The 16,847-nt window shown below is 40.9% G+C and overlaps 4 protein-coding genes across 4 annotated transcripts; all 4 read right to left on the bottom strand.

Annotated features, from left to right (window-relative positions):
* Positions 1-241: 241 nt before the first annotated feature.
* On the bottom strand, positions 242-4,358 carry dnd1 (DND microRNA-mediated repression inhibitor 1). The gene is made up of 5 exons (XM_088370352.1): positions 4,211-4,358; positions 3,207-3,288; positions 2,450-2,775; positions 1,728-1,860; positions 242-1,127 (listed from the first exon to the last, which is right to left on the bottom strand). Exons 1-5 carry the CDS (start codon positions 4,226-4,228, stop codon positions 595-597), a joined length of 1,092 nt encoding a protein of 363 aa, XP_088226478.1. The 5' UTR covers positions 4,229-4,358; the 3' UTR covers positions 242-594.
* A 549-nt stretch (positions 4,359-4,907) lies between these two features.
* On the bottom strand, positions 4,908-10,850 carry LOC148400411 (adhesion G protein-coupled receptor G3-like). Its single transcript, XM_088370344.1, has 13 exons — positions 10,701-10,850; positions 10,262-10,348; positions 10,125-10,173; positions 9,480-9,567; positions 8,892-9,020; positions 8,467-8,610; positions 8,349-8,403; positions 8,176-8,267; positions 7,723-7,841; positions 7,264-7,544; positions 6,891-6,996; positions 6,111-6,412; positions 4,908-5,670 (listed from the first exon to the last, which is right to left on the bottom strand). Exons 1-13 carry the CDS (start codon positions 10,750-10,752, stop codon positions 5,555-5,557), a joined length of 1,620 nt encoding a protein of 539 aa, XP_088226470.1. The 5' UTR covers positions 10,753-10,850; the 3' UTR covers positions 4,908-5,554.
* Positions 10,851-11,591: 741 nt separating this feature from the next.
* LOC148400412 (uncharacterized) lies at positions 11,592-13,812 on the bottom strand. Its single transcript, XM_088370356.1, has 2 exons — positions 13,420-13,812; positions 11,592-12,902 (listed from the first exon to the last, which is right to left on the bottom strand). The coding sequence occupies exons 1-2, from the start codon at positions 13,496-13,498 to the stop codon at positions 11,929-11,931; spliced, it is 1,053 nt and encodes a 350-aa protein (XP_088226482.1). The 5' UTR covers positions 13,499-13,812; the 3' UTR covers positions 11,592-11,928.
* A 413-nt stretch (positions 13,813-14,225) lies between these two features.
* On the bottom strand, positions 14,226-15,908 carry LOC148400413 (uncharacterized). The gene is made up of 2 exons (XM_088370357.1): positions 15,601-15,908; positions 14,226-15,118 (listed from the first exon to the last, which is right to left on the bottom strand). Exons 1-2 carry the CDS (start codon positions 15,797-15,799, stop codon positions 14,403-14,405), a joined length of 915 nt encoding a protein of 304 aa, XP_088226483.1. The 5' UTR covers positions 15,800-15,908; the 3' UTR covers positions 14,226-14,402.
* Positions 15,909-16,847: the final 939 nt, after the last annotated feature.

Here is a 16,847-nt window from a genome sequence, read left to right on the forward strand (position 1 = left end):
ACAACTTCACTTGGACAAACTTCTTCCCACTCTTACAAACACAATAAAAAACCTAATTCAATCAAGTCCCCTCTGATAAAAAAGTGTTACAAGTTTTATCCAGACACAAAAATTAAGTTTTAGTCTGTGAAGGCTTCAATGTGTATAGCACTATATCCGAGACGATTTATGTTGGTTCTACAAAGATGCCACCAGTGCAATTTCATTTCACATTAATCAAAAAAACACAAAAAAACACATGTAAGGGTAAAACAAGCTTAGTTTATCCAGACACAAAGATTAAGTTTCAGTCTGTGAAGGCTTCAGTGTGTGTATAGCACTTTACCAGAGAAGCATTATTTGCATATGATGCAATATTTGTAAAACAAAGACACCACCAGTGCAATTGAACATCACGTTTATCAAAACACCAATCAAACATTAAAACGCATGCAAGGATAAAACAAGGTCAACCGAGTCAAGTCATCACACTACAACTACAATAAAAAAACATGCATAAGGTAACAAACCACACTCAACATTAAAAACATCTTTTGAGAAAATCAAAGCACACGAACAAAAGTGGAACAAGGAGATTATAGGCCCATAACAGATTTAGCGGGTGAAGACCTTCAGACCAATCACTGACTGCAGCAGCTGCTGGGCTGCAGCCTTTCGAGCTCTTTCCAGTGTGGCCGTGTTATTGGGTCCAGGCGAAATCATAATCTGCCCTGGGAAGACTCCCAGCCCAGGGACACGTATCTTATAATCAAAGTGGTAGACCTCATCAGGTTGAGCATAGCTGTAGATGAAATCAAATTGTGGCGGCCCAAGTCCACTCACAGCACAGCAATTTTGAAGGAAAACCACTGGAGAAACTGACAATGCTGCGGTAAGCGGACATGTGGCTGATTTGGGGACAACAGGTTCTCCCACAGCTCCGCAGAAAGCAGCAGAAATGAAGGAAGGGCTTTGTGGCGCAGGATGAGGCATCTGTGAGATCTCCGCCATGTGCTGTGCAAACTCTGAAAGCCTTGGAGTTGAAGCCGGGAAGCTTTCAGATTTCTCAGGAAGGTGCAACTCATGGTTTACCTTCTGTGGGCACTTCCACTGGATTGAGATACATACGCCAAAGCGCTTCAGGAATGCTAGTGGCAAAAACGTGCATTAGGCAAGGCAAGTTTATTAGTATAGGACATTTCAACAACAAGGTAATTCAAAATGCTTTACACAAAACATGAAAGGTGTCAAAGAAAAAGAAAACATTAAAACCATCAGAGCACAGTTAAAAACATTAAAAACACTTAATTCAAATTAAAATCAGTAAAAATCTAAATAAAACAGGAACAGAATTACAGTGCAGTTTGCAGCATTGAAGTAGGAAAAGACTGAGGCCAATGGTGAATACTTTAGTAATGCATACATCCCAATGGGCTGTTTTTTCCCCTCCCAGTGTGTTTCGCATTGCTAAACCTGGAAATGAGTCCATCGTTTGTTTGTAGTTTCTTGTGTTCACAATCGAATACAGAATTAAACCATATACTTGAGGAAACTATGAATGTAATGTTACCTTTCTAGTCATATTTTTGTCTAGTTGCTCCATCCAACTTTCTAGTCACTTTTTTGTCTGTAGTTGCTCCAGGTGAGTTTTGAATAGATTGAAAACATACTCAAATGACTCTTTTGATGTGAAAGGTCGCCGAGTCAATGTAAACAACCATATGTTCTATTTGCAAGAGTTCACTCACCTTGTCCCAGTGTCTTCTTTGCAATAGAAGCCATATAGTGGGTTGAGAAGACAACTACAGCTGACACAGTCATTGTTTCAGGTCCAGACATCAGAGAAAGGCTCTCAACCCCTTCTACCATTTTACGGAGTTCCTGGTTGTTAGATAATGGTGGAAAAGATGAGTAGGTTTGATCAACAGTAGTATTTATACGAGTTGAACATTTCATTGGTAAACATGCCGTTTCATTTACAAAATCAGCAGATAGTGTGAAAGATGGTTGTACTTTCCCTTACATTATGAGCCAATCAGAACAACTGTCTCTTCTAACCTGAATTTCATCATTGAAAGGGAAGGGGAGGTGTCAAAAGTCATTTTTATCATGGGCCACATTGTGGTTACAATTTTCAGGGCAGTTATGGCTGTGAAACCATATAAATGTTTATCTCATCATATTACATATAGTACACAAAAAATGATGGAGAACTAGTTTTAGAAGTCCAGGATATTAGTTGTCCAAGTCAGTCAAGTGCAATAGCGCAACGCTAGTACTTACAGTATTGCATATGACAATTGGAAATTTTGGTACAGATTTGTGCAACAAAGTAGGTCATGGGCAAATAATCCAGCCATGTACTGAAGTGACTAAACCATATGTGGTCGCTTCCCAGGGTTGATAAACGGAGCGTTAGTAAAAGTACAGTGCGTATTGTTATACAAAGGGAGTAAGACAACTGCAGTACCTGGAGAAGATCATCTTCCCTGATTGTGGCGGATAAAGGTGTGAGGTAGATCTTCCTCTTCTCTAAGCTGAGGCATACAAATATACGCGCACCTGGTGCAAGCCTGGAACCATTTAGACAGCGTATAGCATCTTTAGCTACTTTTGCTGAGCCGTATTTGGCATAAGCAAATCCACGGTTTTGCCCGCTGAAGTTCATCATGAGTCGGAACTCCCACAGTGGGCCCACGGAGCTAAAGAGGGGAATCAGCAGGTCCTCGTACGTGTCTCGTGGGATGTGGCTGATGAAAACCTCACAGTTCAATCCAGGCAATGGGCCATCCCACACTTTTGAAGCAATGGGGAAAAAGAGAAGGTAGGTGATGATTTCATTCACTAAAGTTCTGAGGGTTTGACATGTGCCATGACAGGAAACACTTTTTTTTTTTTTGAAACAGAAGTATTCATAAGCTCTACCTTTAACAGTTATGTTAACCGTCCTGGAGAAATTATTCCATTTTTTTTCCTTTCATTTATCCAGGCCATATGAATGGCATTTTACACCTTCTAGTTTTCTGATCGCATTTATACATTTGTCTAAGAAGCATTGTATCACAATCAGAGGTGAAAAATCTCAAAAAGCTGTGAAAGTCTAAGCGGACGTCGACCTGCTTGCACTATGAACCTGCAAATGGATCATTAAATGAGCTTTAATCGCTTCAACAACACTTGCATTTCACCTAAATGCACACTGAGGTAATATATGATTTCATTCTCACCCTCAGGTGGTCCTCCATACTTCCGCTGACCTCTAACTTGAATGATCTTTGTGTTGGTTGTTTTAATCCAGGTTTCCAGTGCCTGCAAACGCTCATCATCATCAACCATCTCAGAAGTAACAAAGAAACTCCACAACGACAACCAACCCCTTGACATCTGAATCTTCATACACACACACACACATATGGACACACGCGCACGCGCGCACACGCACACGCACGCACACACTCAAAAGTTTGGAGTCACTTAGAAACGTCCTTACTTATGAAATAAAAACGTTATTTTTTTCAATAACATTAAACTAATCAGGAATACACTCTATACATTGTTAATGTGGTAAATGACTATTTTAGCAAAAAATATAACTCAAAAATAACTCAAATCTGACCCCCTATGCACATTTTGCACATTCGAAATCGTAAACAGCAGCAACCATCTTTGTCACGCATGCAAGAACATTTTCTTTCAGATTACAAACAATTGATGTTTTATAACGAGTATAATCCACCTTTTCGCGTTCGGTTAAAAATCACCGAGATGGAAAAAAAATCTCTTCCCTTTTATTAATAGTCAATAAAACGTTTTATACAGAATACAAGATCATTCGTATCACCATGATTTTATAGCATCGTGGACCCTTCGACTTCGTAACCATTTTGTCAAAACAAAATGTCAAACTTCGAGATGCGACGATGACGCAATAACTGCAATTGAACTGTGCAACATAAATGCCGAAATTGGAATGGAAAACATGTCAAAATCTCTAAAATATTAAATTCTACTGAAGTTTGCGGCCTTTCTTGCAGCACACTTCAAAAACCAATAGCACGCGTGCTGCTTGTTATCTCTAGTTGACTCGGCCTATAAAAACTACAATGCCACGCGCCTCAAATTAAGACTATTGGCCAGCCAATTGAATACAATTAACCAAAGAGGAAACCGTTTCCAAAGCATCCACAGGTAAGGGTACTTTTGTAATAGATAAAAAAACAATAATTACTACCTGAATTTTGTTGTCCATCTTTTACGGTGCTTTATATCCAATTAATAGTTGCGCCAAGCCCTGCAAAGCCTGAGGTGGAGTCAAGATAGAGGCACCACTTGCAGGTCTCAAGTGGAGCGATGTATTATGGGTAGGGTCTTTTTTTCGGCTCCTGAACAGCGTTTAATATAAAGTGGAAAGAAAGGAAGAAAGCTGTTATTTGGACTAATTCAACCATTGGAATGTTTGTGTTTTTTTATTTGATGTATTTTAAACATGCATAGCCTCTGTCATTTGATGGTCCTACTCAGAGCGCGCACTGGACCGAGCAGTGTCAGCGCGAGCCTGCGACACCTTGATCGGGAAGTAAAAAGAGGGCTATTTATTTCGTGCGGGCTCAAGCAGCTGAAAGCCGGTTCTATATGATGTGTTACGACCCAAAGCATATTACTGAGTTGCTGAGAAATTAAATGCGCAAAGTAGTGGTGTGCAATACTGATGTATTTTGTATTGATCCGATATTGCGCATAAGGTCAATATCTCCGACATTGATAACGAAAATTCTAACAACCACGACGCTAGCAACATAATATTGACAAGATCGATATAAGTCACGCTGAGAAGTTTTTCCTTTCGAGCGAGCAACCCAGTTGTTGGAAGTTTATCAAATCGCCAAAGAAATCATTTTTGATTAAAAAAAAATAAAGACAAATACACATGTGATGCGGTTCTTCTTTATTGCCTAAGAGTACAAAAGCAACAGTCAGGATTTGTAATTAAGTCCCAACCATTAACATATTTCATAGATTCACCATGACAATGCACCCACCTCAACTGGCGTTTCAGTAATAGAATTTCAAGGTCTGTTTTAATAATCTGCCTGAGGTACACCCTGTACAACTCCTTAACTGGGAAACATGGCCAACACTTAATTCCTACAATTCTACATACAGACTTAACATAGTATTGACTGAAAATCTCACTGTGTCAAGCTGCGCTGTTGAGGTTGATGGACCCTCTGGTAGTGCCCAGCCATGTTCTGTTGAAGGACAATAATGAGCTAGTTTGTCCATTATCTTTGCTCATCTCATTATTATTATTATTATTATTATTATCTATTCAGTGTACATGTCAAACTCCAAATTCCACTCGAGAATGTAAATGCATGGGCACTGCCAGTAGCTATACATAATATTAAGACACTTCCAGTAGGCCCCTCCGGATCTCTCCCTGTGGCAGCAGACAGTGTTTCTTCATCATCATCCTCTTCCTCTTCCGGTGTGGGTTTGACCAAAAAAACTATCAGTGCGCTAGCACGCACACACATACACACACATACCTGATAAAGTGTGTGTAGGTGGTGTGTCAGCTATTGAAGCTAGTGGTCATGATTCTTTGAGAGGATGTGGATTTTGAGGAGGAGGCGGCGTCCGACCGAGACTTGTACGTTAACGCCAAGGACCACAGGAACATAAAGACCCCTTAGAGATCAATAAAATACAATAATCAATAATATGTGCAGTTAGAGAGGGATCAATAAAGTACATTAGTCAATAATATGTGTAGACTTTGAACCACTGGTTCTCAAGGCATGGCAGTCAGCAAAATAATGTGCAGTAAATTTTCATGTTATATTGTTTTTTTAAAAGTGCAAACATATGGGAACTAGGGCACCAATGGTATAAACCAATGATTCTTTGGGACAATTCAAAGCCCTGCATGAATATTTGTTTTTCATTAGAAAACTGATTTTATTAGTGAGAATATAGTCATATATTTATAAGGATAAAGGTCTCTTGTTTAACTGGCATTGGAATATAAGGGAATAAATGTAAAAATTCTCCTTGGATTGTAAAGGGTCCCTGGCCTAAAAGTTGGACAACACCTGTACCTTACTGCTGTTTGCTTTTCCTTGACTCACCATGTACGGAGTTGAGCACGGTGAAGATGTAGATTCCTGGCAGGGAGACGTAGGTGGCGCTAGACAGTCCAAAAGGTAAGCCAAGCACACAGCTGAGGCCCAGCACGGTCACGCAGTCCTTCCACAATCTGCTGGTCTTCTCCCTGGCGCCATTCGGCGCGCCGCCTGCTCGCAGCCTCCACAGCTTGAAGACTACCAGGCCCAACATGCAGGAGTTGAAGACCACCACCAGGCACGGGAAGCCCATCGTGGTGGCATAAATGACTGCTTGCGTATGAATGAATTTGTTGTTCATCCAGCACCTGTTGGTTTGTAGAATGAGTGCACTGAGAAACTGGAGCTACAAAACAAGAAAAAAAAATGGAATGTAGAATAAAATAATTTATGCAAACGCATCTCTAGAAGTTTAGCATTTTTTTGGATTGCATATTTACATGTTCTCCCCGGGCCCGCGTGGGTTTTCTCCGGGCACTCCGGTTTCCTCCCACATCCCAAAAACATGCTTGGTAGGCCGATTGAAGACTCCAAATTGTCCCTAGGTGTGAGTGTGAGTGCAAATGGTTGTGTGTCTCTGTGTGCCCTGCGATTGGCTGGCAACCGTTTCAGGGTGTCCCCCGCCTACTGCCCGATGACGGCTGGGATAGGCTCCAGCACACCCGCGACCCCCGTGGGGACTAAGCAGTTAAGAAAATGGATGGATGGATGCATATGATTTATCAATGAATAGACTATTTTTTTCCAAATTACAAACATCAGTGATGAGGTTGTTGCCTAACTTACAGCTGCATTGTTGAATTATTGTAGTTGTCAGAGTCCTGCAATTTCAGCGTGTATTTGCCATAAACACCAGACACTCCACAAATCAAAGCGATCAGTGTGGGCATACCTGAACAGAAAGAAAAAAAACCCGTTATTGTTGGTTTAAACATGTCATTGTGAACAAAAGTGTTTTAACTGCGCATGTAAGGGATAAAGCTATATCCAAGAAATGTCATTCTTGATTGTGGATTTTTTTTTTTTACCTACGTATTGTCTGGTTGGTCTAGATTAGAATCGATCCTTGGCAATAAAAAGAGGTAGACTGTCATTTTGGAAAGCCTGCGTTTGATGTTGTGACCCATGTAGGACAACCTAGGTCTTCTGCATTCCTTACCCCAGCCCACCACGCTGAGTTTGAGCAGGTATCTCCTGATGTAGATGTTGAAGACCCGCACCAGCAGGAGGTACAGGTGGAAGCCCTCCAAGGCCGACCAGCAGATAGCGGCCAGCAGAGACCAGTGCAGAAGGAAGCCCAGAGCCCCGCAGAACCAGTCGGTCTGCTGCTCGCCGAGCCTCCAGGCCCACAAGCAGCAGAGCAAGAAGCAGAGGTGCAGGCACAGCAGCGCCGCTGTCAGGTGCATGTGCAGGCTGATGGCTCTTTCTGGCTGCTGCTTGCTGAGTTAGAAAAACATCATTAGCTCATTGGTTGCCAAACTGGAGTCTCTGGATCCTCGGGGGTGGTCAAAATGATTACCTTGATGCCAAATGTTTGATAAATGCTGTATAAAATTACTTGATAATCAAAGTGCTTCTTTAATTTGACGTAAAATGAAGAAAAAGTTGAAGAACTGACTTTAGACCCGAGTAGATGATCAAGCTGATGATGGTGAAGATGACGGAGAGCGCTGATCCCACGTAAGTGATCAAACTCAGGTTGAAGGCGTCCTCTTCACTCAGTGAGAGATCAGGGTTCTGTTCGAGGAAAAGCTCAGGCTGTATTCCATTCTCTTTGAGGATGACTGAAACTATCTTAATGTTTTCAAAAATATTCACGTTAAGTTAGCTTAAACGTTCACACGTTTTTTGCAATTGCAGTACTTGTAGCGGAGGAAAATTAGCAAAAAATAAATAAAATCTGGCGAGCATGAAACCCTTGAGTTGAATGTTTTCCAAACAATGTTCCTGATAAACAAACAAACAAACAAACAAACAAACAAACAAATAAATAAGAAAAAATGTGACGTGCATTTGTGTGACAAATGATGTAGTGTTTGTGTGTGTGTGATATTTTCATGATGATTTTTACCACGAGTACAGCAAAGAAGCTCAAATGGTTGCAACGACAAATAAACTCATTGCCAGTGTCATTGGTGATACAGCCGAATGTGCTCCAGTGACCTAGAAAAGAGAAAATGCAAATACATCAGCGTGAGGGGTGGTGCTTGGAGATGAAGACATGAAGCAGATGTCAGCGCCCACCAGTTCCGTCTTCCTCATTTATCTCCTCCCAGAACACACAAGTCCCGTTGGCAACCTGAAAGATTTGTTCAAAAAGTTAGAAAACAGCTAAGGAGAGGGACCCCTGGTTGGTTGTTACCTTCTTGTTGTGTTTGAAGGTCATGGTGATGGGTTCTGAGAGGTTCTGCAGAGGGTTTAAACCTGCCTGCACCACCAGGACAGTCCCCCCCAACACTGTGCCTGGAGGGCCAGGAAGGAATCTTCTCCCACGTTTTTTGGGGGGCTATGGAATCAGAAAGATAGTCTGTAATGTCTTTAAGGTTTGATATTTCCAATTTGTACAGATGATCTGTTCAATGGAATGCGTGCTGCATAGTAGAGTTTTGGGAAGTGCTTCTATGCTTTGCATTTGAACAAAGTTTCACTGTACATTTTGGGGCTTAATGTAATTGCTTAATGTAATGCTTAAAATTCTCCTTCAGTGCCAACATGGTATAATCCAAACATCTAGCCTCCCTCTCATTTAAAATAGCCAAACAAGATTGGACGCTCTCTTGTACTGACCTTGAAATATGCACTGTCAAGCACAGTGACCACCACCACCACCAGGTCCGTGGACTCGGGTGCTCTGCTTCTCTGGAGGGCTGACGATGGGATGTGAACACCATGTTCTGAAGTCGGGCGCTCCTTGCGCTGATATTCATTCAAGAGCCATTTTTTTTTTTTTTTTTACCAGCAATAATGTCAGTCAATTGCAACAAAGTTTTACTTCTCATTCCTTTTCGAACATGAAATGAAATCATCATTGTGTAATTTCGATTGTAACATTCGTGCCAGATCAAACCTCACTTTAATTAAAACTGTAAAACTAATGCCATTCCTGATTTAAGTGACTCATTGAAGAACATTTGTGACTGATTTTCAATATTGGTGCCTGACTGAATTGATTATGACATCGATGCCTGGTTTTAAGCGTGATTGAGTCAATTAGTATACTCGACCATCATATTCATGCCTTGTTCGAATTGAATTTAACACCCAGTGATCATGCACGTATACATTTTAAATAGCCATGATAAACAGCGAGTCAAGGTTCTCTGTTCGGTGAGCAACGGTCAAAATAAAATAAAAGCACATAAGAAATCATCTCACCTCTTCGGAAGGGTCGACCGTCCTAAAAATGAAGCTGCTCGTACCTCGTCCTCTTGATTTGCAAGTTACAATCCGCTGCTTATAACATCTTCAAACATAATAGTGACACAATATAACATCACGGCTTCATAAACTTCAGTGCCATTTAGGGCAACACTAAAATGTTGTGGTCTAAAATTGAGGGGATGTTGTTTTAATTTATTTGCTCGTACAATAGTTAACTTTTTTTTTACATATGTTAGACAAACAAGAAAATTGAGTGCCAAGTGAGACATATTTTGTATCACTTCTGTGTTTCCTACGCCTACACCCTACGTCGAAAGGTTGCGTCATAATTTTTGTTCGCTTTTTATTTCATCTTGTTCTACACATACATCATGATGTATGATTTCTTTTTTTAGTCCACTTTTTTTATTTTTTTTCCAATATGCTCATTTTAGTTTATGTTACAATGAAACATAAACCAGTTATGATGTTTTCTAATAGTTTACAAAGAAAATACAGCACCCTTGTTTAATTTGCCCTTTCAAAAATTGAATGGTGGATTTAAGGATTGAACGTGCAGTGGGAACACTGTAGAATGTTGGCACTCCATTTACACTTGTGGTATTGAACATGTGTGCGAATGCACTTTAAGGAGATTACCTGATCCAGGAACTTTGAGCAAGGCATTCAGAGAGCACGTCTTCACAGTCTGTCACAGAGAAGGAGGAAAAAAAGAAAGTTGGAAAGGTCAGAGGCATTGAGAAGAAATGCTAAGATTTGGGATAGTGTCAACTCACGCTTGCTCTCTGGAGGTTTGTCGTTCCCTTTGGTACAGATGGCGGCCGGCCCAATATTGGTAAGGAGATCATTGGACTCCAGGCAATCTAAACACCAAGGCCAAAGAGAAGGTTATAACGCGGGAGGGAAAAGTAGAGCCCCCACAGGCCACATAAGGCACAAATCCAAAGTACATCTCAACATTTCTAACTCATTAGAAGAAAACAATAAGTCAACTCAAGTGTTTTCATAGCGCACTTTAAAACAACCACTGCTGCACAAAGTTCTGTTCATGGAGCCAGACAACAACAAACAGTTAAAAACAACAAAGACAAGAAAAACATTAAAATAAACTTACTTGAATTACTTATGATATATACTATTTTTTTAATTGAATGACCTTGCACATCAGACCATTTTCCAAAACAAAAGTACACAAAGGTTTGGGGACAAACTCACCCTCATCGGCGTAAGACAACGAGAGCCAGAAGAGAAGGACAAGCACTTGCATCACGGGACCCCAATCTAATAACAACACGTCCTGGTGTGATGCTTGTCAACAGTGTCACATCACTAAAAATGAAACTGCTGGTGAGTGGTGTAGGACAGGAAGTGATGCACTTTTTTTCGGGTGCAGTAAATTTCATGCACAATCTGATAGCAACATTCTCACACTTTCGTCTGTCAACCATAGCTTGGGATTCTTTTTTCCCCTTCATATTTAAAATTCTTACGGGATTCAGGAGTACACGTAGTAGTGATGTTTATATACCGTTTTATAGAGAATTCTGGGAAACAATTCTCCCAAAAGTATGAGAACAGCAGCTTTTCATTACTTTCTGTCGGCTATCTAGCAAGAAAAAGAAACCACTGATTAAACAAACGTCCAGAAAAGATGTAGACTTTGGTGTAATATTAGAGTAGAAAAAAGAGGAAGTTTCGAAATGTGTCATGCTCAGAAAAAGTCACAGGATAAAAAGCCACACTTCGCTAAGCGAAACTCGAAGCACATCCTTTGAGTGGTGCAAGAGCACAGGCATTTCCAAACGTCACCTCAAAAACCTCAAGTAGCCTTAGAGTATGGTACACATTTTTCATATTCAGGATGATACCAAAACATTTAACTTTATATGTCAAACAAAAAAGTATTACTACTTATTACAGAAAGGTGTGTGTGTGTGTGTGTAGGGGGGGGGGGTTAGGGTGTGTGCGTGCGTGAGGCATTTCTGATGAAATTGTATGTGATGTATTTCCATGTGAGTGAGAGGTAAATTTTATTTCCGTTTTACATGTTTCTTGGCCCAAGAGAAGACAAAAGTTCTTTTCAGCCAGTAAAGCACAATGACAACATTCTTAACATTTCAATTTATTAGGAGCTTCGAAATCATGATTGGACATTACAGAAGTAAGCTGTGCTTATGTACAAGTCGGTATTGTATGTATTTAAGACAGCAAATGTTTTGAATGTAAAATATACATAATATGTTGTCCACCAGCACACTTAGCTTTCTTACCTTGACATCCACACTACTTAGAAAAAGTTCTGGATATTGGACTTTCAGATGAAATTTCAGGATAAAATGCACTATGGGACACTGCTGGGATGCCGCCACTCTCACGACGGCACCATAAAAATAAAGACATCAAAACACACTACGACTCAAAATTGTCTCATCAGCTTGCCATTTTAATTTATCTTTTTCTCACTGGCAGGCAAACGCGTCTGTCCCATGTGTCTCCTCATGTGCCGGACAAATGTTGAACGGTCACTGAAACTGGTGTGGCAGACTGAACAGGTAAAAGGTTTCTCTCCGGTGTGTCGTCTCGTGTGTGTTGTCATGTGTCCCTTCTGAGAGAACCTCTGGCCACACACCGAGCAGCTAAAAGGTTTCTCGCCTGTATGCGTTCTAATGTGTTTGTTCAGCGTTGAACGGTCGCTGAATGTCGTGCTGCACACTGAGCATGCAAACGGTTTCTCTCCAGTGTGCGTTCTTGTGTGCGTCGTTAAGTTGGATTTCCGAGAGAATCTTTCGCCGCACAAGGAGCAGCTGAAAGGTTTTTCACCTGTGTGTCGCCTCATGTGCTTCACTAACGTGGAACTGTCACTGAAACTTGTGCTGCAATATGGACAAGTGAAGGGTTTCTCCCCAGTGTGCGTTCTTGTATGTTTGATCAAATTACCCCTCTGAGCAAATGTTTTACCGCATACCGAGCAGATGAAAGGTTTCTCTCCCGTGTGCGTTCTCATGTGGACTTTCAATGTTTTCTTGTCATAAAGGCTTCTCCCACAAATAGCACACGTCAAGTGTTTGTTGTCAGAACGACATGTCCGATCACCTTTCCAGCGTTTGGCCCAACGCTCATCATCAGAATGTGAGTGTGTGTCCTCGCTCTCTGATAGTTGTGCTATGTGACTGTCGGCTTGGGATCGCTTCTCACCGTCGCTACCATGAAGCTGTGAGGAGTGAGGCTCGTCTTCGTCGTCTTCATTCTTCACGATGACGTGAATCACTGAGAAGTCCAGCCCCCCAAGCTGCTCACCCTCCTCATTGATACTGTGTTCATCCTCTTCCTCTTTAATGCGGGGAGGCTCTGGCTCCTGCTGCTCCACCCTGGAGCGCCACTCCTGCTCCTCAGGAGAATTGGCATCTTTACTGACATCTGAAGGGCAGAAAATCAACAACTGAGTGAAAGAATTACTATGTTGATAATAATTGTGTGGTCACTGAGGTTATCCGTAACGGATTCTTTGCAATTAAAGTTTTCCACATTTACAGCTTTACTCTAGAACAGAATACATTTCCCCCTGCCAATTCTACACACCAAACCATTTAATGACAAGTGACAACTTGACAACTACAAAAACTAATTAAAAAAATAAACATTTCTTATATATTTGCAAAGCTCTCAAAAACTACATGTTTTCTTTTTGTTGTCAATATGAGCTGGTGTGTACATAATATTGAGGTTAATAACAAAATAATTCTTTAGATTTGGGAACAAGGCTTTGTCTGACAATTTTGTTTGACCACAGAAAGATGTTCAGAAAGTACTCCAACACTGCACCAGATATTCAAAACCCCTAACATTTGGTTAATAAGTTAAGACTTTAGACTTATTTATGACTTGTGTGACTTGACACCTTGGAATAATAAAATGACTTAATGAAAAAACAAACCTGTGTGCAACACGCAACGATGTCGATGTTTTTTCGCTTTTCTGGCAGGAAGAAACTCCTCTTCGGACTGGGCTATCATTCTCTGCGTATTTCTTCACCAATCAGATTTGTCTAACTATGGATCAAAACGCTCTCAGCTTTCCACTGTCAACATGTTAGCCTTGTTAGCATGCGTTGCTAACAAACGCGTCTTTGTTCGCAGCTAGCTAGTGCAACCAGCTGGAGGAGTTTCCAAGCGCACCGACACGACGTTAAAAGAATGTTAAAATGTTTGTTGTGCCATGTGATCGGACAACACAAGAGAAGTGTGAGAAAATCGCTGCAATTACAGTTCTAAAACGGTTTCTGCAATCACATTATTTTGTCGGTGAAAATCTGACGTGCAGCGATCAACTACGGAAACATCACTTGGACAAACTTTACGTTCTCCATTTTTACACTATTGAGAGGTGTCTCCAGATTCGGTCAGCGACGATGGAGAATCAATTAAATAATTTGATCTTTTTTCATTTAATTTTATTTTTACTTGATTTATTGTTAATGTTGGCAGGTTTGGTCTTCCATACCTCTAGGGCCACTGGTCTGAATATTTTAGATATATCTCTCTCCGTCTCTCGTTCTCCCTCTATCATGTAAAACCTGAATAAGAAAATATTAAAATTTGTGGTTCTAAAGTGACAAATTTTGTAATGGTCATGCAGTATAATTACGTTTACAAGGCACTGAGCATAATATGCATAAAATAGCAGACATTATTTGCAGATCTTTTTTTTTTGTTGCAAAAACAAGCATAAAGTAACTTTGGTTACATCTTGATTTCTTTATTTCAGAATAATTATGGTGATGTACAAATACAAAATAATAATAATGATGATAAATTATGATAGTTGTGAAGTGTCCAGGTAGCATTTTTGGTAGTCAAACACTTTTTCAGCTAACCACAACCATTCAAAATTTGTTGGCATGTCAAAGTTTTGAATGTTTCATTTAGTGTTGCTCCTCTCACCAGGACACTTGTGTTTCTTAATCTTATACTTATAAGAGAATCTTTGATCACACACATTGCAACGAAACGGTTTCTCGCCAGTGTGTGTTCTTGTGTGTGTTATCAAACATTCACTTCGAGAGAATCTTTTACCGCAAAAGGAGCAGGCAAAAGGCTTCTCTCCAGTGTGGGTTCTGAAGTGCGATGTCAAGTGTGCCTTCTGGGTGAACCTTTTACCACAAACTGAGCAGGCGAAAGGTTTCTCTCCTGTGTGAATGATCATGTGTCTTTTCAGATTTATCTTGACACCAAAGGTTTTGTTACATTGGGAACATTTCCAGTGTTTCTTGCCAGTGTGATACGTCGAATCCCCTTTCAAGTGTTCTTCATCATCAGTGTCAGGCGAATGTGGCATTATGTAGTCATCTGATAGAGGAGCCAAGAGGCTTTCTGGTTGTGATGCTTCACAGTGCTCTCCATCATCTTCTCTTGTCATGTGGCTTAAGCTGCTGCTTGGAGGCTCGGTCCACCTGTTCAGCTCACTCAGACCTTTCTCTCCATCACATTCAGTCTTCACGGGAGCAACCGTCAATGGCAAATTGGTGATATCATCTTCCTGCTCTTCCTCCTTAATGTAAGGGGGGTCTGGTTCCTGTTGCTCCACCCTGGAGCTCCACTCCTGCTGCACAGGATGAAGGATTTCTTCATTCACCTCTGCAGGACACAAGGGAACAATCAAATGAGGAAATTGTTTTCTTAACGATGCTCAGTGTGTGAAGAAAGATGATGTACTGTATAATAATCAATCAGACCCACAATAATAACGGCATTTCCCGTCCTCTGATTGGTTACGCAGTGCAAAACTTATGTTTTAAAGTTATGTTTGACGACCAAAACATGTCTGTAATGATCTTCACACACGAATACATTTACATCATCATTTCTGATTACTATGGTGGATTTTATTTAAGTATGTCATCTTTTGTCATGTGAGATAAATACCGATGGTGAACTGCTCCAGATGATGTACGTGGCACAGACGTACTATGTTATATTGCGTTTTTGATCACTTGATATTAGATAGATACCAAATGCACGGCCCGCGGACTTCTGAAATGACGGTACTGACCCTGATTGCGTTGATTGTATTCTTATGTTTAAGTTACGAGAAAGGTGAGAGAAAGAGATCAACAAACCCGCTCTCTGCACCGCAACTTGAGGCATGAAAAAAGCATCCAGCAGTTGACGTTGTCTTTCGTTTTCCTCTTTTGTCCGACAAAGTTCCTCCTCGTACTCTGCTATCGTTCTTTCAAACACAACAACAATTTCGTCGACGGCAGCGCTTAGCCGCTGATTAAGGAACGCTCTCAGCATTTCTACCTTACACATTTTCATACGATAATCTAAACACTTTACACTCTGCTTGCGATGTAACGCTAGCAAACGCGTTTCTTTAACATGGCACTGTCGCTTGTTTAGTACGTCACCCGTACGACTCTCACCAGGCATAACTAGATGAGTTATGCTTAATCAAACTCTTAAACTAACTTGAGAAGCTCCAACGTGCACCAAGTCGTCGTAAAGGGAGGCAATATGTCAAGACTTTTAGTAAATAATAACCCAAGAAAGATGGCCATCATTCGCGTTGCCGACAAAATTTTGGAGGCAACGGGACAACGCAAGATGTACTGTCAATTAAAAAAAAACAACACTGATAACTGTAAAGAATTTCTAGAGGACACCACCAGAGGCCTCGGTAGGAAAAAACAAGAAGTTCAATTATACACCTCTGTTGTTGTAATGTTTATTTTATAGGTGATATATACGTATATATATATATATATATATATATATATATATATATATATATATATACTGGAAGGATATATGGGAGCGGGAGGCATCACATAAGAAGGATGCACAGTGGCTGGTGGCTCTGAGAAAGGACCACAGCAAGCTCCCTGAACAGAACCCAGTAACCATCACAGTGGCAGACATCCAGAGAAGAGTCTCAGGAATGAAAAACTGGACAGCACCAGGCCCTGACATGATCCACAGCTACTGGCTCAAGAAACTTACAACTCTCCATGAGCGCCTGGCAGCACAAATGAACCAGCTGCTAAGGGATGGGACTCACCCTGAATGGCTAACCCAAGGGCGTACGATCCTGATCCAGAAGGATCCATCAAAGGGTACAGTCCCATCCAACTACCGGCCAATCACCTGCCTCTCCACAACATGGAAGCTGATGTCGGGCATAATATCAGATAAGATCAGCAGGCACATGGATCAATACATGAGCACTGCTCAGAAAGGGATTGGTAAAAATACCAGAGGAGCAAAACATCAACTCCTGGTGGATAGAACAGTCACCCAAGACTGCAGAACTAGACGTACCAACCTGAGCACTGCCTGGATTGATTACAAGAAAGCATATGACTCA

This window comes from Syngnathus floridae, chromosome 3 (assembly GCF_059516105.1).
Source record: "Syngnathus floridae isolate MCC-2025c chromosome 3, RoL_Sflo_1.0, whole genome shotgun sequence".
Taxonomy (NCBI): Eukaryota; Metazoa; Chordata; class Actinopteri; order Syngnathiformes; family Syngnathidae; genus Syngnathus; species Syngnathus floridae.